We start from the raw sequence: 25,617 nt of genomic DNA, 5'->3' as shown, positions 1-25,617 counted from the left end.
AGCCTCATCCACGAGCTCCCCGGGGTCTCTTGTTGGTAACCCCTCCTAATGTGTTGAACAGCCCGGGGAAGCTCGGGAGCAAGAGCAGGTGATGGATATCCACTAGGAGAGGATTTTATTAATAAAGGAAGAGGATTTTCACCTACACATTTGATGTTCTTCCTTCTAGTCTTCTCACAAATTAAATGAAGTCAAAGAGAAGATCAAGCCTAAAGATAAAGAAGTCTACAAACTCTCAAATAATAGGCTTCATATTAAATATCTCTCTTTATAGTTTCTTTTAAATTGTAAATAATATAGAATAATGTTTAGAAAGGTGCTTAGAGGGAAACATGAGACACCTTTTTTTGTAAAAGCATCTTTAGGCTTTAGTTTAGCAAATTCTAGAAGCTTGGGGAGTGAGCTTAGTAAGGGGGGTGTGATCTTAGGAGTTTTTTTGGGTAGCTTAGGGAATAAGCTATGTAAATGACCAGCCCTTACTCCTATAAAAGGAGGGCTTAGGTCCTTCACAATTCAGATTGGAATTATATAGTAGAGAGACTATACTCAAATTTGGAGAGAATTTGTGAGTTTTGAGTCTTCCTCTTCTTTGCCTTATCTTGTGAGCTATGGTGAGCTTCAAGTGGTGGCACTCCATCACTTATCTTGGTTCAAGGTTCCAAGTGGCGTGAATGGCTTCTTCCAATTCTCAAAATCCAGCAAGCATCTTCCTATAAGTGTTCTTCTTCCTTTTTCTTCATTTTTCCATTCGGTAGTTTGATTCCTAGAGTTTTACTTCTTTTCTACCGTTTAATTTTGTGTTTCCAGCATTGTTTCCTTTAATTCTATTTGGTTCAGTAGCTAGCTTTTAAATTCTGTCCAGCTTTAATTCTTGTTCTTCTTTCCTTGTGTTTTGATTCAATTTGACAATACATGGACTTCCATATGAGTCTTGGTTGGTGCTAAGTTTTGGTGAGTTCTTGAATTAGAACATTGATCCAATTCTAATGTGAAGTGCCTTTCAAATCCAGCTCAAGTTGTTCCTAAGAATGTCAAGAATCATGTGTTCTTGTAGTTACATTCACATCATGTGGTATCTAGAGTCTAGGCTTGTTGTTGCTTAAATTTTGATTTGTATTGCACTTTACATTTCAAGAGCTCTTTAATTCAAGTTGTTTACCATTCTGTATTAGGATTTATTTTGAGTTTTCTTGCTGTTTTCTTTTGTTACACCATGTGTTTGTGAAAAGGATTCTAGCACTCATTGTTCATATGAGTATGGCTGCTCTTTTGGAATGACATTCTCCTTCCTAGAGCTGACCTTAAGCTTCCTTTCACTTGTGGTTATATCTTGTTATATGTCTTTTAATTTTGTAATCATGTCAAGTTTTGTCTTAGTCATGTTATTCCATAATTGTCATTACTTCTAGTAGTACTTTTATTGCTTTAATTGTTTCTTGCTTTGGTTTACTTTCTGTTTTTTGAGTTTATTGCTTGATCCTTTGTGCATTTTCATTTTTAGATTTGAGTTCATGCTTGTATTTTCATTCTATACAAGTTCCTTTACACAATTTCCATTATGTCTTTGCTAGTTCATCATACTGTTTTTCATTCCTAAATAGGCTCCTCTGTTTTCTTACAAACGTGCTACTGTTTTCAATTTACTGCAATTAATTGGCTCATAGGAAATTTGTGAAAATTTGGATTTACATACTTCAAAGTGTTACAAAAGCATAGAAAAAAGAATCATTCAAAAATTCCAAGTACACAAAAAATGATAAATAAAATACGAAAAGTGTACCATACTGCCGAAAAGAATACGGTAATTGGGCAGCAATTTTGAAAAATTTATTTCTCTCAATTGGCTTACTGTTTTGACCTCATTCTAGTGCCATTTTTGGGTTAAGACATTGAAGTCTCTGTGGTTAATTTTTCACATTCCAGTTCGCTTTCAATCGGTACATTTAAATCTGTAAACATAGCACAGTTTGTTTTAAAAAAAAAAAATTGCAGTAGCTGTTTTCTGTTTTCTTTAATCTACTCTAGCACTTTTCTTTAGGACTCTTTTTGTGTGCCTTCTTTATTCATTGAGTTCCTTATTTTCTTAATTGTCTTTCATTCATATTCTTTCTAGTTTGTCATACATTACTCTCTGTTTTTTGGTTTAGCTTTTATTGTTTACACTTTTTTCTTGCTTGTCTTTTTGTTCTTCTTAAAAGTTGTGTGGAGACTTGTTCTTAAGTAAGTTGGTTTGCTGTGACATATTTCACTTGAAGCTACTCCATTTCACAAGCAAGGCTTGCTTGAGGACATAATATTTTCTTAGAGTGGTTTGAGTGCTTTCTTGGGCATTTTCCAGCAACCTATATCTCACTGTTTTTAATTGTTTAACAAGTTTCTTTCACTATTTTGTTTTCTGTTTTTGTGTATTTTCTGCTCATGGCTCATTTCTCTAGTGGAGAGTCCTCCAAACCGTGTTCACCACAAAAGGCAGCCCTTTATGAAGACTTAAAGAATGCCAAGCAATCCAATGCTCACTATCTTGAGGTGATTAGGAAGATGGAAGCACGGCTCCAAAGTTTGGAGTTAAACCGAGAAGAAATGCATCACAACCGTGAGAGAAGAACTCCTCCTCCTAGTCGGCATTCTTCAAGACACTCCCATGGCTATTATGAAGATAATCCAAGGCCAAGACATCATCACCATGAAGAGAGGCGCCAACATGTGGCTGGCCCTTGTTCTCCTAATGTAAAACTTCCTAGTTTTAGTGGTGAAAGTGATCCCAATGTATACTTAGGATGGGAGGCTAAGGTGGACCAAATTTTTGATGTAAATGGGGTTAGGGATGAGCATAGGGTTAAGTTAGCTTCTTTAGAATTTTTGGACTATGCCATGCAATGGTGGCATCAATACCTCATGGACATTGACCTACACAAGAGGCCGCCCGTGGTCTCTTGGAACGATTTGAAAGCATGTTTACGCGCTAGATTCGTACCCCCACACTTTAGGAAAGACCTTATGTTGAAACTCCAACGGTTTCATCAAGGCGCGCTAAGTGTGGATGATTACTTTAAACAACTAGACACGCTTTTAATTCGGGTTAATATGGATGAGAGTGATGAAGCTAAGATAGCTAGGTTTGTGAGTGGCCTTCGAAGGGACATTCAAGACGTGGTAGAGTTACAAGAATATTCTTCTTTGGAAAATGTGGTGCACCTTGCTAGCAAAATTGAAAATCAACTTGCAAGGAAAAATGCTTTCAAAAATTCTTCTAAGGATAACTACTACCACTCTTCTTGGAAAAATAAAAATAACTCTTTTTCAAATATCCCTTCTAAGGACTCTACTTTCAAACCTAGAGAGTCTAAGCCTTCCACTTCCAATTCTAGGCCTAAATCACCACCTAAAACGTCTAGTAAGAAGTGTTTTAAATGTTTAAGCTATGGACATATTGCTTCTAATTGCCCTTCTAAACGAGCTATGTATATGCATGATGGGGTAGATAGTAGTGAGCATGGGTCCGAATCTTCTAGACATTCCTCACCTTCTAGATCCCCAAGTGAGAGTGAAAGTGAAAGCCCACATGAGGGTGACCTATTAGTAATAAGACGCATGCTTGGACAAGTGTTAAAACCTTTTGATGAAACTCAAAGAGAAAATATATTTCATTCAAGGTGTCTTATTAGTGATAGAGTATGCTCTTTGATTGTGGATGGGGGGAGTTGTGCGAATGTGGCAAGCACAAGAGTGGTAGACAAACTTGGATTGCCTACCATCTCTCATGCCAAGCCCTACAAGTTACAATGGTTGAGTGAGGTGGGTGAGATAGTAGTGAACAAACAAGTCCTCATTACATTTTCCATTGGCAAATATAAAGATGAGGTCTTGTGTGATGTTGTTCCAATGGAAGCTACTCATATACTTTTAGGTAGGCCATGGCAATTTGATAGAAAAGTTTTTCATGATGGCTTTACCAACAAAATTTCTTTTCACTTCCATGGGCACAAAGTCACTCTTAAGTCTCTCTCTCCAAAGGAAGTAAATGAGGACCAAGTTAAAATGAGAGAAAAAAGAGAGAAAGAAAATGATATAAAAAGTTCCAAGAGAAGCCTTCTCATGTCCACACAACAAGTTAAAAGGGTAATAGTTACTCAAAAGCCTATTTTTTTAGCTATTCCTAGGACTATTGACTGTGAGTCGGCTAAGGATAGTCCCACATGTTTGGACAATTTGGTAAAGGACTATGAAGATGTGATTCAAGATCCTCCTAAAGGCTTACCACCTCTAAGAGGGATTGAACACCAAATAGACTTAATGCCCAGGGTTTCTTTACCACATCGTCTAGCATATAGGACCAATCCCAAAGAAACTCAAAAAGAAAATGAAAAGGAAATTGAAGTACATGATAAACCGAGTCTTAATACCTTCTCAACTAAATCACTTTTGTTGACTCGTGCTACACCTACAAGGTCTTCTTCTTCTTTGTCATTTTCATTACCTAAGGTTCCTACTTCCACACCATATTGGATAAAGAATGTTAAGGATGATTTTTTCATATCTCCTATTTTACCAAATAATATCATTCCTAAACAATCTTTTCCAACATGGTCTGTGTATAGACCATCTTTTTCTGAACTCCCAACATTTCAAAGTGATAAGTCATGTTTGCCCATTTCTTCTTGTCTTCTCTTATATAAAAGCAAACTGACTTTGTTTTATGCAGGAGTACTGAATTCGTGGACGAATTCTCTCCAACTCGGGGAGTATGATGGATATCCACTAGGAGAGGATTTTATTAATGAAGGAAGAGGATTTTCACCTACACATTTGAAGTTCTTCCTTCTAGTCTTCTCACAAATTAAATGAAGTCAAAGAGAAGATCAAGCCTAAAGATAAAGAAGTCTACAAACTCTCAAATAATAGGCTTCATATTAAATATCTCTCTTTATAGTTTCTTTTAAATTGTAAATAATATAGAATAATGTTTAGAAAGGTGCTTAGAGGGAAACATGAGACACCTTTTTTTGTAAAAGCATCTTTAGGCTTTAGTTTAGCAAATTCTAGAAGCTTGGGGAGTGAGCTTAGTAAGGGGGGTGTGATCTTAGGAGTTTTTTTGGGTAGCTTAGGGAATAAGCTATGTAAATGACCAGCCCTTACTCCTATAAAAGGAGGGCTTAGGTCCTTCACAATTCAGATTGGAATTATATAGTAGAGAGACTATACTCAAATTTGGAGAGAATTTGTGAGTTTTGAGTCTTCCTCTTCTTTGCCTTATCTTGTGAGCTATGGTGAGCTTCAAGTGGTGGCACTCCATCACTTATCTTGGTTCAAGGTTCCAAGTGGCGTGAATGGCTTCTTCCAATTCTCAAAATCCAGCAAGCATCTTCCTATAAGTGTTCTTCTTCCTTTTTCTTCATTTTTCCATTCGGTAGTTTGATTCCTAGAGTTTTACTTCTTTTCTACCGTTTAATTTTGTGTTTCCAACATTGTTTCCTTTAATTCTATTTGGTTCAGTAGCTAGCTTTTAAATTCTGTCCAACTTTAATTCTTGTTCTTCTTTCCTTGTGTTTTGATTCAATTTGACAATACATGGACTTCCATATGAGTCTTGGTTGGTGCTAAGTTTTGGTGAGTTCTTGAATTAGAACATTGATCCAATTCTAATGTGAAGTGCCTTTCAAATCCAGCTCAAGTTGTTCCTAAGAATGTCAAGAATCATGTGTTCTTGTAGTTACATTCACATCATGTGGTATCTAGAGTCTAGGCTTGTTGTTGCTTAAATTTTGATTTGTATTGCACTTTACATTTCAAGAGCTCTTTAATTCAAGTTGTTTACCATTCTGTATTAGGATTTATTTTGAGTTTTCTTGCTGTTTTCTTTTGTTACACCATGTGTTTGTGAAAAGGATTCTAGCACTCATTGTTCATATGAGTATGGCTGCTCTTTTGGAATGACATTCTCCTTCCTAGAGCTGACCTTAAGCTTCCTTTCACTTGTGGTTATATCTTGTTATATGTCTTTTAATTTTGTAATCATGTCAAGTTTTGTCTTAGTCATGTTATTCCATAATTGTCATTACTTCTAGTAGTACTTTTATTGCTTTAATTGTTTCTTGCTTTGGTTTACTTTCTGTTTTTTGAGTTTATTGCTTGATCCTTTGTGCATTTTCATTTTTAGATTTGAGTTCATGCTTGTATTTTCATTCTATACAAGTTCCTTTACACAATTTCCATTATGTCTTTGCTAGTTCATCATACTGTTTTTCATTCCTAAATAGGCTCCTCTGTTTTCTTACAAACGTGCTACTGTTTTCAATTTACTGCAATTAATTGGCTCATAGGAAATTTGTGAAAATTTGGATTTACATACTTCAAAGTGTTACAAAAGCATAGAAAAAAGAATCATTCAAAAATTCCAAGTACACAAAAAATGATAAATAAAATACGAAAAGTGTACCATACTGCCGAAAAGAATACGGTAATTGGGCAGCAATTTTGAAAAATTTATTTCTCTCAATTGGCTTACTGTTTTGACCTCATTCTAGTGCCATTTTTGGGTTAAGACATTGAAGTCTCTGTGGTTAATTTTTCACATTCCAGTTCGCTTTCAATCGGTACATTTAAATCTGTAAACATAGCACAGTTTGTTTTAAAAAAAAAAAATTGCAGTAGCTGTTTTCTGTTTTCTTTAATCTACTCTAGCACTTTTCTTTAGGACTCTTTTTGTGTGCCTTCTTTATTCATTGAGTTCCTTATTTTCTTAATTGTCTTTCATTCATATTCTTTCTAGTTTGTCATACATTACTCTCTGTTTTTTGGTTTAGCTTTTATTGTTTACACTTTTTTCTTGCTTGTCTTTTTGTTCTTCTTAAAAGTTGTGTGGAGACTTGTTCTTAAGTAAGTTGGTTTGCTGTGACATATTTCACTTGAAGCTACTCCATTTCACAAGCAAGGCTTGCTTGAGGACATAATATTTTCTTAGAGTGGTTTGAGTGCTTTCTTGGGCATTTTCCAGCAACCTATATCTCACTGTTTTTAATTGTTTAACAAGTTTCTTTCACTATTTTGTTTTCTGTTTTTGTGTATTTTCTGCTCATGGCTCATTTCTCTAGTGGAGAGTCCTCCAAACCGTGTTCACCACAAAAGGCAGCCCTTTATGAAGACTTAAAGAATGCCAAGCAATCCAATGCTCACTATCTTGAGGTGATTAGGAAGATGGAAGCACGGCTCCAAAGTTTGGAGTTAAACCGAGAAGAAATGCATCACAACCGTGAGAGAAGAACTCCTCCTCCTAGTCGGCATTCTTCAAGACACTCCCATGGCTATTATGAAGATAATCCAAGGCCAAGACATCATCACCATGAAGAGAGGCGCCAACATGTGGCTGGCCCTTGTTCTCCTAATGTAAAACTTCCTAGTTTTAGTGGTGAAAGTGATCCCAATGTATACTTAGGATGGGAGGCTAAGGTGGACCAAATTTTTGATGTAAATGGGGTTAGGGATGAGCATAGGGTTAAGTTAGCTTCTTTAGAATTTTTGGACTATGCCATGCAATGGTGGCATCAATACCTCATGGACATTGACCTACACAAGAGGCCGCCCGTGGTCTCTTGGAACGATTTGAAAGCATGTTTACGCGCTAGATTCGTACCCCCACACTTTAGGAAAGACCTTATGTTGAAACTCCAACGGTTTCATCAAGGCGCGCTAAGTGTGGATGATTACTTTAAACAACTAGACACGCTTTTAATTCGGGTTAATATGGATGAGAGTGATGAAGCTAAGATAGCTAGGTTTGTGAGTGGCCTTCGAAGGGACATTCAAGACGTGGTAGAGTTACAAGAATATTCTTCTTTGGAAAATGTGGTGCACCTTGCTAGCAAAATTGAAAATCAACTTGCAAGGAAAAATGCTTTCAAAAATTCTTCTAAGGATAACTACTACCACTCTTCTTGGAAAAATAAAAATAACTCTTTTTCAAATATCCCTTCTAAGGACTCTACTTTCAAACCTAGAGAGTCTAAGCCTTCCACTTCCAATTCTAGGCCTAAATCACCACCTAAAACGTCTAGTAAGAAGTGTTTTAAATGTTTAAGCTATGGACATATTGCTTCTAATTGCCCTTCTAAACGAGCTATGTATATGCATGATGGGGTAGATAGTAGTGAGCATGGGTCCGAATCTTCTAGACATTCCTCACCTTCTAGATCCCCAAGTGAGAGTGAAAGTGAAAGCCCACATGAGGGTGACCTATTAGTAATAAGACGCATGCTTGGACAAGTGTTAAAACCTTTTGATGAAACTCAAAGAGAAAATATATTTCATTCAAGGTGTCTTATTAGTGATAGAGTATGCTCTTTGATTGTGGATGGGGGGAGTTGTGCGAATGTGGCAAGCACAAGAGTGGTAGACAAACTTGGATTGCCTACCATCTCTCATGCCAAGCCCTACAAGTTACAATGGTTGAGTGAGGTGGGTGAGATAGTAGTGAACAAACAAGTCCTCATTACATTTTCCATTGGCAAATATAAAGATGAGGTCTTGTGTGATGTTGTTCCAATGGAAGCTACTCATATACTTTTAGGTAGGCCATGGCAATTTGATAGAAAAGTTTTTCATGATGGCTTTACCAACAAAATTTCTTTTCACTTCCATGGGCACAAAGTCACTCTTAAGTCTCTCTCTCCAAAGGAAGTAAATGAGGACCAAGTTAAAATGAGAGAAAAAAGAGAGAAAGAAAATGATATAAAAAGTTCCAAGAGAAGCCTTCTCATGTCCACACAACAAGTTAAAAGGGTAATAGTTACTCAAAAGCCTATTTTTTTAGCTATTCCTAGGACTATTGACTGTGAGTCGGCTAAGGATAGTCCCACATGTTTGGACAATTTGGTAAAGGACTATGAAGATGTGATTCAAGATCCTCCTAAAGGCTTACCACCTCTAAGAGGGATTGAACACCAAATAGACTTAATGCCCAGGGTTTCTTTACCACATCGTCTAGCATATAGGACCAATCCCAAAGAAACTCAAAAAGAAAATGAAAAGGAAATTGAAGTACATGATAAACCGAGTCTTAATACCTTCTCAACTAAATCACTTTTGTTGACTCGTGCTACACCTACAAGGTCTTCTTCTTCTTTGTCATTTTCATTACCTAAGGTTCCTACTTCCACACCATATTGGATAAAGAATGTTAAGGATGATTTTTTCATATCTCCTATTTTACCAAATAATATCATTCCTAAACAATCTTTTCCAACATGGTCTGTGTATAGACCATCTTTTTCTGAACTCCCAACATTTCAAAGTGATAAGTCATGTTTGCCCATTTCTTCTTGTCTTCTCTTATATAAAAGCAAACTGACTTTGTTTTATGCAGGAGTACTGAATTCGTGGACGAATTCTCTCCAACTCGGGGAGTATGATGGATATCCACTAGGAGAGGATTTTATTAATGAAGGAAGAGGATTTTCACCTACACATTTGAAGTTCTTCCTTCTAGTCTTCTCACAAATTAAATGAAGTCAAAGAGAAGATCAAGCCTAAAGATAAAGAAGTCTACAAACTCTCAAATAATAGGCTTCATATTAAATATCTCTCTTTATAGTTTCTTTTAAATTGTAAATAATATAGAATAATGTTTAGAAAGGTGCTTAGAGGGAAACATGAGACACCTTTTTTTGTAAAAGCATCTTTAGGCTTTAGTTTAGCAAATTCTAGAAGCTTGGGGAGTGAGCTTAGTAAGGGGGGTGTGATCTTAGGAGTTTTTTTGGGTAGCTTAGGGAATAAGCTATGTAAATGACCAGCCCTTACTCCTATAAAAGGAGGGCTTAGGTCCTTCACAATTCAGATTGGAATTATATAGTAGAGAGACTATACTCAAATTTGGAGAGAATTTGTGAGTTTTGAGTCTTCCTCTTCTTTGCCTTATCTTGTGAGCTATGGTGAGCTTCAAGTGGTGGCACTCCATCACTTATCTTGGTTCAAGGTTCCAAGTGGCGTGAATGGCTTCTTCCAATTCTCAAAATCCAGCAAGCATCTTCCTATAAGTGTTCTTCTTCCTTTTTCTTCATTTTTCCATTCGGTAGTTTGATTCCTAGAGTTTTACTTCTTTTCTACCGTTTAATTTTGTGTTTCCAACATTGTTTCCTTTAATTCTATTTGGTTCAGTAGCTAGCTTTTAAATTCTGTCCAGCTTTAATTCTTGTTCTTCTTTCTTTGTGTTTTGATTCAATTTGACAATACATGGACTTCCATATGAGTCTTGGTTGGTGCTAAGTTTTGGTGAGTTCTTGAATTAGAACATTGATCCAATTCTAAAGAGAAGTGCCTTTCAAATCCAGCTCAAGTTGTTCCTAAGAATGTCAAGAATCATGTGTTCTTGTAGTTACATTCACATCAGCAAGGGTGGGCTCTGGAGCAGTTTCAGCTCCCTCCTCGAGAGCAAGGTAGTTTGGGGGCGTGGAGGCGCTGGGGGGTGGTCCCTCAGAGATTCAACATTTTTGTCAGAAGAAGAGTGGGATGCAGCCACCATAGTGGTCCTTCTTCTCTTGAAGACAGGGCCCTCTGCAGAGTCTTCCTCTTCATCTGAAGGAACTATTACCACCCCTTTGTTTTTCTCTAGGGGGGCTAGTAAAGGAGAAGTCTTGACCATGACTAAGGGGATAGCCGCGATCGGGATTTGAGAAGTAGGGAGTGGGGTGTTGTGAGAAGGAAGGGGGTTCTGTGTGGTTTGTGGAGATGCAGGTTGTGGGTTTGGTAGTGGTGAGGCAGGTGTTGGTGTGGCTTGAGCGGAGAGAGATTGGAGAAGTGGTAGGGGGCGGCAGGGGCCGAGTGTGTGGAGGTACCAGCTCCACCAGCAGAGGTATTGCCACGAATGGACAAGACTGGAGTCTTGTCCGCTTCTCAGCATCCAACACCATGTTTGTACCAAAGAGAAAGTATTGTGAGTTAAGCATGCCATAAAAGTCAAGACAATCAGCATAAGAATGAATCACAAAACAAGCAAGAGGAAGTATGAACAGAGTTAGTGCTTGAAGAAGGTAGGGAAGGGATTATTCCCATACCAATGCAGCTGGTGAGTGTAGCAGACTCATATTCGTGCTTGATCAGCTCAACGGTGTTGAAGACCACCCCCAAGCTTGCCAGGACCTGGCACACCTCGCGGTCAGCTGAGGATAACTCGTTCAAGGTCTTGGCCTTTTTCAGCTCCAGCTCTCCTACCCAGTACAGGGGGAAGCCGTCTAAGGCTGTGGGGTCGACTTCAGAACTGCATACCCTGAAGAACTTTCCCCTAAATCCTTTGTAGGATTGTTGAAAGAGGGTCAAGATGATCCTTCCAGCTATCCCACTGAAGCTGACCCAGAGGTTCTTCTCGGGGCTCTTAGCTTCGAAGAAATGCAAGAAGACGTCCATGGAGGGGGAGTGGCCGAAATGATTGCAGAGGATGCTGAAGGCCCTGATGAAGGTCCAACTGTTAGGGTGCAGCTGGGCCGGGGCCACGTTAATCTCGGTAAGAAGTTCCCTCTCGAAACTGGTGAAAGGGAGGCGTTGTCCAACGCGTTTGAACACTATTTGATAAAAGAAGAAGAACGGTTCCCCACCGTTTGAACGGTTATCAACACAGACAGGTTCGCCCATTGTGTAGGGGCAAACAAAGATGTAGGCATCGTGCCTTCTCCCGAATGCTCTACCCTTACAGCTAGGCTCGCTGTCCAGATGGGCTCTCCAGTCAGAAAGGAGGTCAGGGTGGAGGTTTCCGCGAGGAGCTCGTCGGAGGCCCAGGGATAGAGGGGTTTGTAGTTGACGTTGGGAGAAGGAGGATTAGCGGTGGTTTTTCTCGCCATGGTACAACAAAGGAAGTTGGGAATAAGAAGAACAAAGGTTTAGCAAACAAGGCTATGATGTGAAACTAGGGAGAAAACGCAGAAAAACCCTACCCACGCGAGAAATTTCATAAAACAGGTGAACGAAGAAACGCGAAGAAAAACGTAAATGCGAGAATCTAAACAGTCAAAGGCAGTAATATCAACGCATGAAATCAAGAGTAAAGAGCCATCAATGCATAAAAATCATACCTTTGATGTTTGAGCAACGAAAGTCTCAGTTTTGCAAAGAGGGATCAGAGAAAGCTTGGGAAAGAAGATGAAGAGTGCAATCGTTCGCGTAAATGATGGAACAGTGTCTAAAGCGCGCATTTTCAAAAGGTTTAACGTAAACTTAAGAAGTGCAAGAGGCATTAAGTCATGGTCGTGCGATTGGCCACGTGTTTATGGATTACCGCATGAGTAGAAAGTGTCACTTCATAGCACATAGTGTCTTGTCATAGAATGTCACGTTGGACGGTAGGGCGGGGCCTTAGTCTTTTCGCTGAGCAGTTGTCAACTCAAGACTGGGGGGCTTGTGTACCGACCCGTCCTCGGGCGTTGACCAAAGTCAACATAGTGGGACCCATTAGGGGCGCTATGAAGTAAGCAAGGGAGTTGACCGGCCTCGAGCGTTGACCGACCTCGGGCGTTGACCGGCCTTTGGCGTTGACTGGGTTTGGTACCAGGAATGTGCCTGTGCTAGAAGGGTGTCCCCCCACGATACCCACGGGTAGGAGCGACCGTGGAGGAGGCGACACAGTAGGAGGCGGCACGGTAGGGACGTGGAGGCCTCGGGCCTCGGTCCCCAAACAGTAATAGAAGGTGAGGAAAGGTGGTTTTCAAGCCACACCTCCAGCACCAGAAAGGAGAAGCCCCACTCACAAGGGACCCGTGCATAGAGTGTAGAGACGCGGCAAGTACGCACCACCGTTAGAAAGCCCCCGGGGCAGAGACGACCCATGAGAGGGTCACGTCCCAGGAGGCGATTCGCATGCATGGTACGTGAGGAAGGCAAAGAGCCCCTAAGGCGGATGACTCAGAGGATGGGCGCATGAGTTGACACCCAAGTAGTCACCCTCGCGCGGGATGCACTCTGGGAGAATGGTCTTACATATTGGGATTTCCCTAAGTTTGGGCTACAGTGTCGTGAGGCTGCACCCATAGATAAGCTTAAGTCAGAGGTAGACACGTGGCAGAAACACAGACAAAGGTATATAAGGCTTTGCTACAAACAGACTAAGGTACGTTTTCACACTTTACACACAAGAGACCAAAGAAAGAGAGAATTCAGTTACGCACTTCTTTGAGCACTGAGTTGTTGGTGTTCTGCGACGAGAAGTGTCACGGTGTTTTCTACCATAACTGACTTGAGCGTCGGAGTGCAAACGGCCGCGAGGACGCCCATTTGTCTCTCTATTTCAGGTGTTCGCAGAGGGTCATCATGGATAGATAGAACCTCAACCAACTGGCCCGCTTCTCTGCGTTTAGCATCATGCTTGCACCAAAGAAAGAAGAGATAAGAACTAAGAAAGCAGGGAGAACCAGAAAACCAGTACAAGTGTAAGCTAATAAATACAAAAGAACAATAAACAGAGTGATGCATAAGGAAGATTAAGAAAGGATTCCTATACCAATATAACCAGCAAGCCCAGTTGGGCTGTATTCGTTCTTAATGAGCTCTGTGGTGTTGAAGATCACCCCCATGCTGGCCAAAACTTGGCGTAGCCCGCGATCAGCTGAAGAGAGCTCATCCAAGGTCTTGGCCTTCTTGAGCTTTAGCTTCCCCACCCAATATAACGGGAATCCATCAAGGGCGGTGCGGTCGTGCTCGGAGCAACACACCCTGAAGAATTTTCCTTTAAACCCTTTGTATGACTGCTGGAATAGGGTAAGGATCACTCTCCCTGTCACCCCGCTGAAGCTAACCCAGAGGTTTTTCCCAGGATTTTTGGCTTCAAAGAAATGAAGGAAAACGTCTACGGAGGGGGCATGACCAAGTAGTTACAGAGAATGGAGAAGGCCCTGATGAAGGCCCAACTATTGGGATGTAGTTGGGCAGGGGCGACGTTTATCTCAGTTAATAGTTCCCTTTCAAAGCTATTGAAAGGGAGGCGCTGCCTAATGCGCTTGAAGACGGTTTGATAGAAGAAAAAGAATGGTTCACCATTGTTGGAGCGGTTGTCCACGCAAACGGGTTTGCCCTCTACACAGGGACGAACCGAGATGTAAGCATCACACTCTCTCCCGAACGCTCTACCCTTGAAATCAGGTTCGCTGTCCAGGTGTGCCCTCCAGTCAGCGAGAGAGGTGAAGGAGGAGGTTTCAACGAGGAGGTCATCGGAAGCCCAGGGGTACAAGGGCTTATAGTTGACGCTAGGAGGATGAGGGTTGGCAGTGACTTTTGTTCGTGCCATGATGAAGAAAGCTAAGAAAAACAAGGAAAAGAAGAAAGCAAAGGTTCAACAAGGGGAAACTATGGTGTGAAACTAAAAAAACCCAATAAACCCTACTCTCGTCGAAAAACCCAGAAAACAGAAGAATGAAGAAGATGCAGAAGAAGACTCGAAACGTGGAAATATAAATAGTCCCAGGCAGTTATCAATGCGTGAAATTAGAAATAAAGAGCAATCAATGGAGAAAAAGCATACCTTTGATGTTTGATGAGCGAAAGTTTTGGTTTTTGCGAAAGAAGAAACCAAAGAGCTCGAGGAAGAAGATGAAGAGTGCAAGAGAAGTTTCAAGTGATGGAACAGTGCATGAAACGCAGGTTTTTGAAAGACTTAATGAAAACTTGAGAAGTGCAAGCGACGTTAAGTCCCAGCCACGTGATTAAGACACGTGTGTGTTGATTACAACATGAACAAGAAGGCGTCACTTCAGTGCACTGTGCACGTCCTGTCACAGGAAGCCACGTTTGTCGGTAGGGTGAGACCATAGTCTCTTCGCTGAACAAGTTGACAGCTCGAGACTGGGGGGCTTGTGTACCGACCGGTCCTCGGACTCGGGCGTTGACCAAAGTCAACGCGGTGGGACCCCGAAGGAGAGGTCCACTGGAAAGTACAGTAGGACAGGAAGGAGACTCGTTAGGCTCGCGAGTAAGAGAGCCGAGGAGGGGGCGACACCAAAGCAAGGCGTGGAGTCCTCGGGCATTGGCATCTCAACAGTAAAAATGGAAAAAGAAAGGTGGTTTTCAAAGCCACACCCCAGTTGTCAGTAAGGAGAGGCCCAGATCACGAGGGACCCGTGCATGGGCTGTAGGGGCGCGGTAGTACGCACCACCGTTAAAGAGCCACTGGGAAAGAGACGACTCGTGAGGGTCACGTCCTAGGGGTGATTTGCATGCATGGAACATGAGTAAGGCAGGGAACTCCCAGGGCGGATGACTCAGAGATTGGGTGCATGAGTTGGCATCCAAGCAGTCATCTCGCCCCAGTAGCACTTCGGCAGGGTAGTCTTACACACTAGATGACCCTAAGTCTGGGTGTTAGTGTTGCTAAGACGCGCCTATAGGATGCTTAAGTCACAATCAAACAGAAGGACAAACACACGGAAAGGTATATAAGGGTGACAACAGACATAACCAGGTACGTTTTAGAACACGTTACGCTTCACTAGTACACATTACGCATTTCTGAGAGAAGCAACACAGAGTGAGAGAGAACACACACACAATGCTCTCAGAGTTAGAGTTTGGTGTTCATTGCCCAAAAGACTGACTTGATCGTCGGAGTGCAAACGGCCGCGAGGGCGCCCTTTGTCTCTTTGTTTTCAAGTGTTTCCATCGGAGAAAAGGGACGTGGGAGCAGAGGGTTCTTGGATGCGAAGTTATCAGATACGCACAAAGATAGTTAGGTCAACCAGCGGGAACAATTATATTATAGGTCACTATGGTTGTATATGAAAGTGAACCTAATATTTAATTTTCTTTAGAAATCAATATAAATTTTGAGAGTATGCATATTAATAATATTTGGGGGTTAATTAAATTAATTTCATATACATATCTTACATTTGAGTAAAATTTCAGGGTATACCTTAGATTACATTACATGTAAGTTAATTAATCAATTAAACATTCATTAAGTGTTAACAAATTTAGCTTATTTTTTCTTATTTTGTTATATTTAAATAAATTAATATTAAAAATCATAATATTTAATAAATAATTTCGTATATTTCAACGTGACCTGATGTATGTATAATATTAAAGCATATACTAAAAACATATATATTTTTCATACATTATAAAAACACTTGCTTTGGTATAGTAATTAGTTAATTAAATTATAAAGTAAAAAAAAATCTTTTATTGGAATATAGGTTAAATAATAAATTGAAGAAGTTTTAAAAATTATAAATGCATGTGTTTAAGTATAATAGTGAAAGTAACATTTTTCTAATTTTTTATTGTTGATTTGTGAGGGTTAAGGGAGAAGTAACTATGACATGGATGGTTAAAGATGCATATGTTGTTTTTCAAATTTTGAAACACTTATGCATTGGTTAACTGCATGCACAGTTAAATCTGGAACTGCATAGGCTCGTAGTAACACTGGGTAGGGTGTAATTTCTTAAAACATACCATATTTTAACAATAAACGTCAAAATACAATAAATATTAATATTTATAAAAAAATATAAAAAAGAATTTTTTTTAATGAAAATATAAAGAACATAAAAAGTTAAATGTTTTTATAATTAACAAATTATAAATTTTTATAAGGCATATTCTCCCTACACCCAATCAATTTTGGCCGGCACCCAATCATCCTTATGAAAAGACTAAAATATCCTTAATGAAATGAAAATTAGGTTAAGGATGTGCACCCAATCCAGACACCCAATCCAGGCACCCAACACCTACACAACAACCACCCACCGTCGTTTTCATTCTTCTCTATGCGCGTTCTCCCTGTGGTAGCATTCTCCGTTCACCGAGGCAGTGACGCTTCACCTTCACTGAGGAGGAGCGACGTCTATTGTTGTGGTGATTGAAGCGGCATCATGTGTGAGGGAGTTAGACGGCGACAAACAACGAAGCCACCGGAAAAACAAAGTCACCGGAGAAGACGACACACATTATGATTAGTTTTCTCTTTACCTAGGCGTTCCGGATATTTTTAGTCGGAATTGCTTAATGACCTACGAATATGGTTATCCGGACATCATTTTGTTGGTTCCATATTTGTGGTATCCGGAAGTGTGATTTTTTTACTGTGGATGCCTATGTTCGGAAGTAAGCTTGTTTGCACTGCACTGCTTATATTTGGATAAATTTATCCAGAATCCATTTTCCACTTACGGTCATTTACGTTTGGAATTCATCTTTGTCTTACGGATATATATGTTCGAAATATTAAATTGAAAATCTTAATTTTTTACACAGATTTCTATATCTGGAATGAACAACAATCCCTTTCATACTTGTGCATCTGGAGGCCAATATTCAGTTTTCACCATTTTTCTTAATAAAGAAGACAAGGGCAAAATGAGATTTTAAAATTTTGTCGGGTGTCAGTCAAAATTGATTGGGTGCAGGAAACAATTGCCTTTTTATAAATAATTAAAATATTAATATTTATTATTAAATAAACATTTGTCTTTTTTTAAACGGCAGACAACCCTTATCCACTAAATAAGTCAGTACAGTCAGAGACACCACTGCCTCGCTCCAAAACCCTTTCGTCTTCCTCCGTTTGTTCCACACTCCAACTCTCCAAATGGCGGAAACCACCAAAATCCGTTTCGGCTTCATCGGCTGCGCCCAAATTGCGCGCAAGGTCTCCCGCGCCGTCGCGCTCGCGCCTAATGCCGTCCTGCACGCCGTCGGGAGCCGCTCCCTCGACAAGGCCCGCGCCTTCGCCGCCGCTAACGGATTTCCTGCCGGCGCCAAGGTGTACGGCTCCTATGAGGCCGTCCTCGACGACCCCGAGGTCGACGTAGTCTACCTGCCACTCCCCACCAGCCTGCACGTGCGCTGGGCCGTGCTCGCCGCCAGCAAGAAGAAGCACGTGCTGCTTGAGAAGCCAGTTGCTCTTAATGTTGCCGAATTTGATGAGATAATTGCGGCGTGCGAATCCAATGGGGTGCAGCTCATGGACGGTACCATGTGGATGCACCACCCCCGCACCTCGAAGATGAAGGAGTTTCTCTCCGATGTAAACCGTTTTGGCCAGCTCAGATCGGTATGAACCTGTTTTGAATTCAATATTGCTTTTCTTGGCTTTATTCTTCAGCTTTTTTTATCAAACACCAATGACACAACAATTTTTATTTTAAAATATGAAATATTTTGGGTTAGATGAACTATAACCATAAAAATGTTATTATTTTATTAAACACCGATTAAACATTCATTGATATCACCTATGGCATGATATGTTTTTTTTTTTAAAATATGAAATAATTTAGGGTTTAGGGTTTGCGTCTTCTTCTGTGGTGGAGTGCGCGAGTTGCAGGTGGTTCGTGCTATGGTTGCGGTGTTCGAGGTGGTCGTGGGTTACAGGTGGATCGTGCGGTGGTTGCGGGTTGCAGGTGGTCACGGGTTACAGCTGGTGACAGGTTGCAGTGGTTGCGAGTTGAAAGTAGACTCTTAGATGGGGATGGGTTGTAGTGGTTGCGGGTTGAAAGTAGACGAGTCTATGACTCAATCCTACGAGTCGAGTCTACGGAACTCCCACGAGTCGTGGGAGTTCCGTTGACTTGTGAGTTTGACAACCATGGTCTTATCTTTTTGTTAATGTTTTTCAAGATAGAAAATTACTTTTTATTCTTGGCTATTTTTTTAAAATCATTTTTTAGTTTAGTTCAATAATAGAGTCTTATTATAATCTTACTTTAAATAATGTCTTACTCTATCCATAAGCATATTTTAATAAAAAAATTATAATTTAATAAAAAAATTAAAAAATTCAAATATTAAACTTATAAATGTAAACATCACCCTAAATTCCGCACTCCACGGAAGAAGACGCAGTCCACAGAAGACGCAAACGCAACCGACAATGAAACGCGAAACCCTAAGGTCAGTTGGTTTCATTTAATTTCCCCATTCAAAACGACACCGTTTTGGGGTTCCAGTTGGACTCGCCAACTCGGACCAGAGTTGCGAGTCCACCCCGATTTCACCGAGTCTGCGTCGAGTCTACCGAATTTACCCAAAAAACGAGTCTATTACCGAGTTAACTCAGTAAGGCCAAGTGGACACGTAAACTCGGACGAGTCAACGAGTTGACTTGCGAGTTTGATAACCATGGATAAGCAATAGATAGAGTAAGACATTATTTGAAGTAAGAGTATTATAAAACTCATTAATTAGAGTAAGTCATTATTTGAAGTAAGTATTATAAAACTCATTAATTTGAGTAAGACATTATTTAAAGTAAGGGCGAGGTTATCAAACTCGTGGGTTCACCCATAAACCCGTTTGAGTTTGAGTCAACTGGTGCTTCGCGAGTAAACCCGTGAGTGAACTTGTATTTTGACAAACTCTGTGTAAACTCGGACAGACTCGCTGAACTTGGTGCAAATTTGCAAGTTCGAGGCCTTGTGAACGAGTTATGAAAAAAAAAACCCAAAAGGACTGAGATGTCATCGTCACGCTTGATTGTCACTGTGCCTCGCTATCGTTGTGCCTCACCGCACTGCGCCTCGCTATTGTCGTGCATCGTCGTGCCGTCGCCTCTTCATTTTGGCTGTGGGTTTCGTGGGTTAATTGGGGAAATGTTAGATTTTGGGTTGGGAGTTATTTTTAAGTTGGGTTGGAGATTTTTAACTTGATTGGGTTGGGTTATTTTTAGGTTGGGTGTGGTGATTTTTAACTTGATTGGGTTTAGGGTTGGGAGTTATTTTTAGGTTGGGTAGGGGGTTTTTAAGTTGGTTGGGTTGGGTTATTTTTAGATTGGGTTTGGGGATTTTTAACCTGATTGGGTTTAGGGTTGGGAGTTATTTTTAAGCAGATTTGGGATTTTTTTTAATTTAAAATTGCTGAAATAAGATTGGGATTGAGATTATATTATTCTTTATTGATTTGATGTTTCAACACGGTAAAAAAAAATTGTAAAATGATATGAAATTGTATATGAATATATTTTTATTAAATTTTTATATGAAGAGACTTGTTACGAGTCATGTTTATAGACCTTCCACGAGTATGAGTAAACTCTTGAGTCTTAGTAGACTCTCGAGTCTGATAAGAGTACTATAAGACTCTTTCATTGAAGTATAAATCGTAGGAAAATCATAAAAATGTTATGCCAGATCAAGAAAAAGAATAAATTAAGGCAATATATGGTGACACTTGGAATATCGATAGTCTTAGGTGCTTGAAGTACTTAGAAAGATTAAAGATAAGGATGGGCAAAAGATCCAAATTGTCAAATCCAATCCATAATTATCCAAATCCATATTACTTTAAGTCTATTTAAATGAATTTATGTAATCCAAATCCATATTTTTGGATTTTTAATCCAATCCATTTAATTAGATTTGGATTTGATAATATTTTGGATTTTAAAAATCCAAAATCAAGGTATCGTTTCAACTTATAAAATGGTAAGTTGAGTCAGGACCAAGTAATGTAGCACCGGGTCGAGCATAGGTCAAGTAAAGTAGGTTCGGAGACAGATCGAGTCAAGTCGGCCCAGGAGAAGGCCGAGTTGATTCAACTTGGACCCAAGTCAAGTTGACTTAACCTAGGCCTAGGTCGAGTCCAGTCGAACCATGCCTAGGTCAAGTTGATTCAGCTTGGACACACATCGAGTTAAGTTGGCCAAAACCCAGATTTTGTTGAGTCGGCCTAGGTCTAATCTAGTTAGAGTAAGCCCGGGCTCAAGTCCATCTTAGACCCAGGTTGAGTTGACTTAGCCTAGGCTCCAAATAAGTTGAATCAGTCCAAACCCAGGTCGATTCAAGTTGGTTGGGCCCAAGTCGAGTAAAGTCAGTCTGGGCCTAGATAAAGCTAATTGGGCCTTGGCCTAATTCGAGTCGAGTTGACCTAGGCCTAGGTCGAATTGAGTTGGCCCAACCTTGGTTAAGTAGAGTTCACCCAACCCAGGTCTAGCTGAGTCAACCTAACCCAGGTCAAGTTGAGTGGGCCCGAGCCCAAGTCAAGCTAAGTGTGCATGGGCACAAGTCAAGGTGAGTCATCCCAGGCCTAGGTCAAGCTTTGTCAGTGGGGGTCTATGTTGAGTTGAGTAAGCTTGAGCACGTGTCGAGCCAAATCGGCCTGGGCCCAAGTCGAGTTGACGCAGCCCAAGCTGCCTAGATCGAGCTAAGTCGGCTAGATGCCAAGGTCAAGACAAGTTGGTCGAGTTGAGTCGGCCCCGACCCATGTGGTTGAATCGTTTTGACTTGGACCCAGGTCGAGTCGAGTATGATGAATTCTAGTTGGGCCCTTCTTGGCTCGTGACATCGAGCCTACATTGGGTTGGGCCATCTTCAATCGAGTTGGGCAAGGCCTAGGTAAGATCGAGTCTAGTCGGGCTTAGTGTAGGTCGAGCCGAGTCGGGTCAAATCTATGTCTAGGTGGGCCTAGGTGGGACCAAGATGGATTGGGCCAGGTTAGGCCAAGTCGAGTTGGACCTATTTTTGGTTGAGACATCAAGCCCTGGGGCCATTTTAACTAAGTTGAGTTGATCCATGTCAGGTCAAGTTGAGTCGACCTATTCCTATGTCGAGCTGAGTTGGTTTGGCTCTACATTAAATCAAGTTGTGTTGGGACCAGGTCGGTTGAATTCGATCGAGATTAGGTTAAGTCGGGCCAAGATCGAGTTGAGTCCAACTGGGTATGGGTCGAGTAGGGTTCAGGTGGGATCAAGACGAACTGTGTCAAGTTGGGTCTGTGTCCAATCGATACACACATCAGATCAATCAAGTCAATCACACATCAAATTTAATCTAATTAACAAAGTGGATTTAATATAAATTTAATCCAGTGTAAATTGAATTAAAAAATCCAATGGATAAACACCCTTAATTAAAGATATACATATAAGTGGAATTTAAGGCCAGATAATACGGTTTTATGCATTGTCCATCTCCATGCAAATGGATGTTGTAGAAGGCATTCATAAGCTTTCACCTCAAGTTTTTAACATTGAGTGTTAGTCTTTAAACAAATAGACACAAGTTATAAATTAATAAAGTCTAGAGGCCTATGAGATAGAAGATGACTTTCCTCGTGAATGTAAGGTGTTGAAGATTTTTTGCTTCAGATGCAATAGTTGATTTTGTATTTAATTTTCATACTTGTATTATCTGATTATTTGAATTTTTTAAACCTTTGACAGTGATTAGATTTTTGGCCTCCTTTCACAATGATCGCAAGCTTTGGCATAGTTTTTCATTGATTAAATCTCATTTTGACTTTTACTTTTTTGCATGTTGAGAGACCTGAGAGTGATCAAGATTGCATAAATTTTGAAGCATAATCAAAGGCATAAGTAGAGCTTTGCATTTTCTCTTTGTCTTCTAAATGCTGCTTCATTTTTGTGCTGTTGTTCGTCTGATATTGAAAATGCAGTTGCTTGCCTATTCAGTATTAAGGGTATCATAGCCATATTTGTTGATTTTAGGTAGCCTTTTGGGCCTTGATATCTCTTGCCAGAGTACACAAGAGGCCCAAGGAAATAATTTTATTTTCCAGTTGAACTGACAAATAAACTGTATTGTTACTGTACTGTATCTAGGGCTTTGAGTATTAAATATATTTCAGATTCAAAATTAAGTGCCAATACACACATAACTATGAACAGATTATATCTCTGGCAACCATAACATTTTTTAGAAGTACAAACGTCGTAGCAATAGAAATATGTCTCAATTAATGACTATCAATTTATTTTTGAATTGCATACCTGTCTCTTGCTTACTGGGATAAGGTTTTTTACTTTTGCTGTGGTTGCATATTTGAAACCTTCTCTGTTTTACCTTTTCATCTAAATCTGATTTGCTTAGCTGTTCTGGTTCTCTCTAATTGTCTTACATTGTTGACCATCTATTTTTAAAGGGTTTTTTATTTTACTTCTATAGATTTCTTCGCAAATTCTGTGACGGTGATTTTAATCTCAGTCCTGTAAGTAAATAAGGGAAATAAGGGACTCTAAATAATGTGACCAATGACCTTATAATACTGTTTTCCACACTTTTACTCTAATGCATATTGTTTGGACTTTAAATGGAAGTTGTTGAATGAAAAGACAAGTTATAAGACACTTCTTAGAGACTTAGACTCTTGGCCATGTTATTTAGAGTATTGGGGAGGGGAATGGTGTGGTATGCATTCATATTCTGCATTGACATCCATAGTTTCTTTTTTACTTTCCCAGATTCACTCTAATTTTACATTTACTGCTGGTGCCGATTTCCTTGAGAACGACATTCGTGTGAAGCCAGATCTTGATGCTCTTGGTGCTCTTGGCGATGCAGGTTGGTACTGTCTTAGGGCAATACTGTGGGCTGCCAATTATGAACTACCAAAAACTGTAATCGCCTCACGCAATCCTGAGCATAATCAAGTTGGGGTGCTATTGTCTTGTGGGGCTACATTGTGCTGGGAAGATGGAAAAGTAGCAACCTTCTATTGCTCCTTCTTTTCCAACCTAACAATGGATATAAGTGCTTTTGGGACAAAAGGAACACTACATGTACATGACTTCGTTATCCCTTATGAAGAGAAGGAAGCATCATTTTATGCAGCTACAGAATCAGGTTTCGATGAAGGTGTTACAAAGTGGGTTCCACAGCCAAACAAGAACATAATAAAAACTGACATACCTCAGGAGGCTCTTATGGTAAATGAGTTTGCCCGTTTGGTGGCAGATATCAAATTCAACAATGCAAAACCCGATAAGAAGTGGCCAACAATTAGTAGGAAAACTCAACTGGTAATGGATGCTGTGAAGGCTTCAATTGATAGGGGTTTTGAGCTTGTTCGGATTCAGGAGTGAGGTGTATGAACCGAGGTCTGTGTTCTTGTAATGCATCACAAAAACAATTTCTGTTATGTATTTTGAGCAGTTCATCGCTGAGATGTATATAAAAGAGGTATGCAGGGTCTGTATACTCTTTTATAAACAATTTTACCTCATGTATGCCGTGTTTGTTTCCTTAAAAGAGGCATGCAGGGACCCTTACAAATTTATAATTTCTTTCAAATATATTGTAACAATCAATTTTTCTCTTCATTTTTTTATTTTCTCTTTTTTTTTCAGCAAATAATTAAATGAATTAAAGAAACATTTTAAGGGTGTTTCAACCCTTATACAAAAACTATCAAAGCAGACCTATTTTTCATTCCTATATCTCCAAGAGATAGTTCTACAATATGGGTTTAAAGATTCCAAAAGAACTAACATAATTCCCTTCTTATTACACAATTTCTATAATTATTGCAGAAGGAAACATCAAGCCATACTCATATACATAAAACTGGAAAACCTCTCACCTTAAATTAGAATATGCTAATAAACCTGATGGAAGAGGCCCCAGTACCAATCCTTTGAAAGGCCACCTAAATATCAAAATAAGGCAACCACTAGAGTTATGGTCAAAGAGGGGCCAAGAGGACACATTTTTACATGTCATAAACTCTAGTGTAGAATAGTTTTTAAAGTAGCATAGTTTAATTTAATTTTGTAATTGTGTTGAAACATGCAAAGAGGCACCTAGAAGGCTAAATCTTAAGTTTAATTAGGATTTCCAAATTAAACTAAAGTTCAGCCCACACATAGACATCATGGAGCGTAAGTTCTAGGCCATGGAAGGATTCTAGAGCTTGGGTGCTGAAATTGTAAGATTAATTTGAGTAATGAAATGCTGCTAAAATGTGTCATTCTTACTCCCTTACCTAAAATCTCTTAGGATTTAGGTCTTAATCTTCCAAAACTGCACCTCAAAGAGAGTTGGCCGAATCTCTCTCACTTTCACACTCTTCATGCACCTCTAAGGCTTACACAACTCCTAGGAGAGCTTTATTCCACCTCAATCCATGGATGTATCCGCAAATGCCACCACAAAAACCGCAAGTTGAAGAGCTCAAGCTATCATTTGGTATCTAGAGCCATGGTCTTCAAGAGATAAGTGTCTCTTTTCATTTTTGTTTTGTTTGAGTTCTTATTTTCATGTTGTTCATCTCTTGTTCATGTTGTCTTGCTGTTTTTACATTTTTAAATTGATTTAGATGTTGTTCTAAGCATTTCAATCGGTACAAATTGTTCAAATTGTTCTTGATCACCTTATTTTCATTTTTTGTGTAGGAATCTATGGTGAATTGTGTTGCTGTTTTGATTTTAGGTTACTTGAGTCTTGTTTGAATTCTTTGTTCGGTGCAGTATGATGTTCTTGAGTCATTTTATTTTCTGAATCTATATGTTTTGTCTAGTCATGTAATTCCAAGAATGTCAACAAATCTTAGTAGTACTTTTCTTGATTAATTTGTTTCTTGTTTTGATTTGAGTGTTTAATTTGAATTCTGACTTGTTTTGTTCCTTTGGTGCATTTTTCCTTTTAATTTAAGTTCATATTTGAATGATAGATCCATACAAATTCCTATAACATTCACTCCATTCTGTTTTTGAAGTTTCTCTTTCTGTTTTTAATTCCAGAATTAGGATTTCTCTGTTTTTACAAATTCTGTTCTGGCTGTTTTGTGTTATAAAATTAAATACGTTGAAGAAAAATTCTGAGATTCTGGATTTCAGTGGTTTGATGTGTTAGAAAAAGAAGAAAAAAAGAATTAGTTGAAAAGGAAAAATAGAAAAAAAAAGATAAA

General features: G+C 39.4%; 1 protein-coding gene across 1 annotated transcript; it reads left to right on the top strand.

Moving 5' to 3' along the window:
- Positions 1-17,466: 17,466 nt before the first annotated feature.
- On the top strand, positions 17,467-24,031 carry LOC137837339 (putative oxidoreductase At4g09670). Its single transcript, XM_068646320.1, has 2 exons — positions 17,467-18,031; positions 23,174-24,031. The coding sequence occupies exons 1-2, from the start codon at positions 17,567-17,569 to the stop codon at positions 23,792-23,794; spliced, it is 1,086 nt and encodes a 361-aa protein (XP_068502421.1). The 5' UTR covers positions 17,467-17,566; the 3' UTR covers positions 23,795-24,031.
- Positions 24,032-25,617: the final 1,586 nt, after the last annotated feature.

Source organism: Phaseolus vulgaris, chromosome 4 (genome assembly GCF_051622355.1).
Source record: "Phaseolus vulgaris cultivar YP4 chromosome 4, ASM5162235v1, whole genome shotgun sequence".
NCBI lineage: Eukaryota > Viridiplantae > Streptophyta > Magnoliopsida > Fabales > Fabaceae > Phaseolus > Phaseolus vulgaris.
Note: the sequence above shows the minus strand (reverse complement) of the source record. Positions and strands in the feature narration are given on the sequence as shown.

What these genes read in the sequence shown, in the direction of transcription:
- LOC137837339 (XM_068646320.1), top strand. Translation starts at nt 17,567, where the DNA reads ATGGCGGAAACCACCAAAATCCGTTTCGGCTTCATCGGCTGCGCCCAA. An exon ending in GTTTTGGCCAGCTCAGATCG is followed by an intron (nt 18,032 to 23,173) that starts GTATGAACCTGT and finishes TTACTTTCCCAG; the next exon opens with ATTCACTCTAATTTTACATT.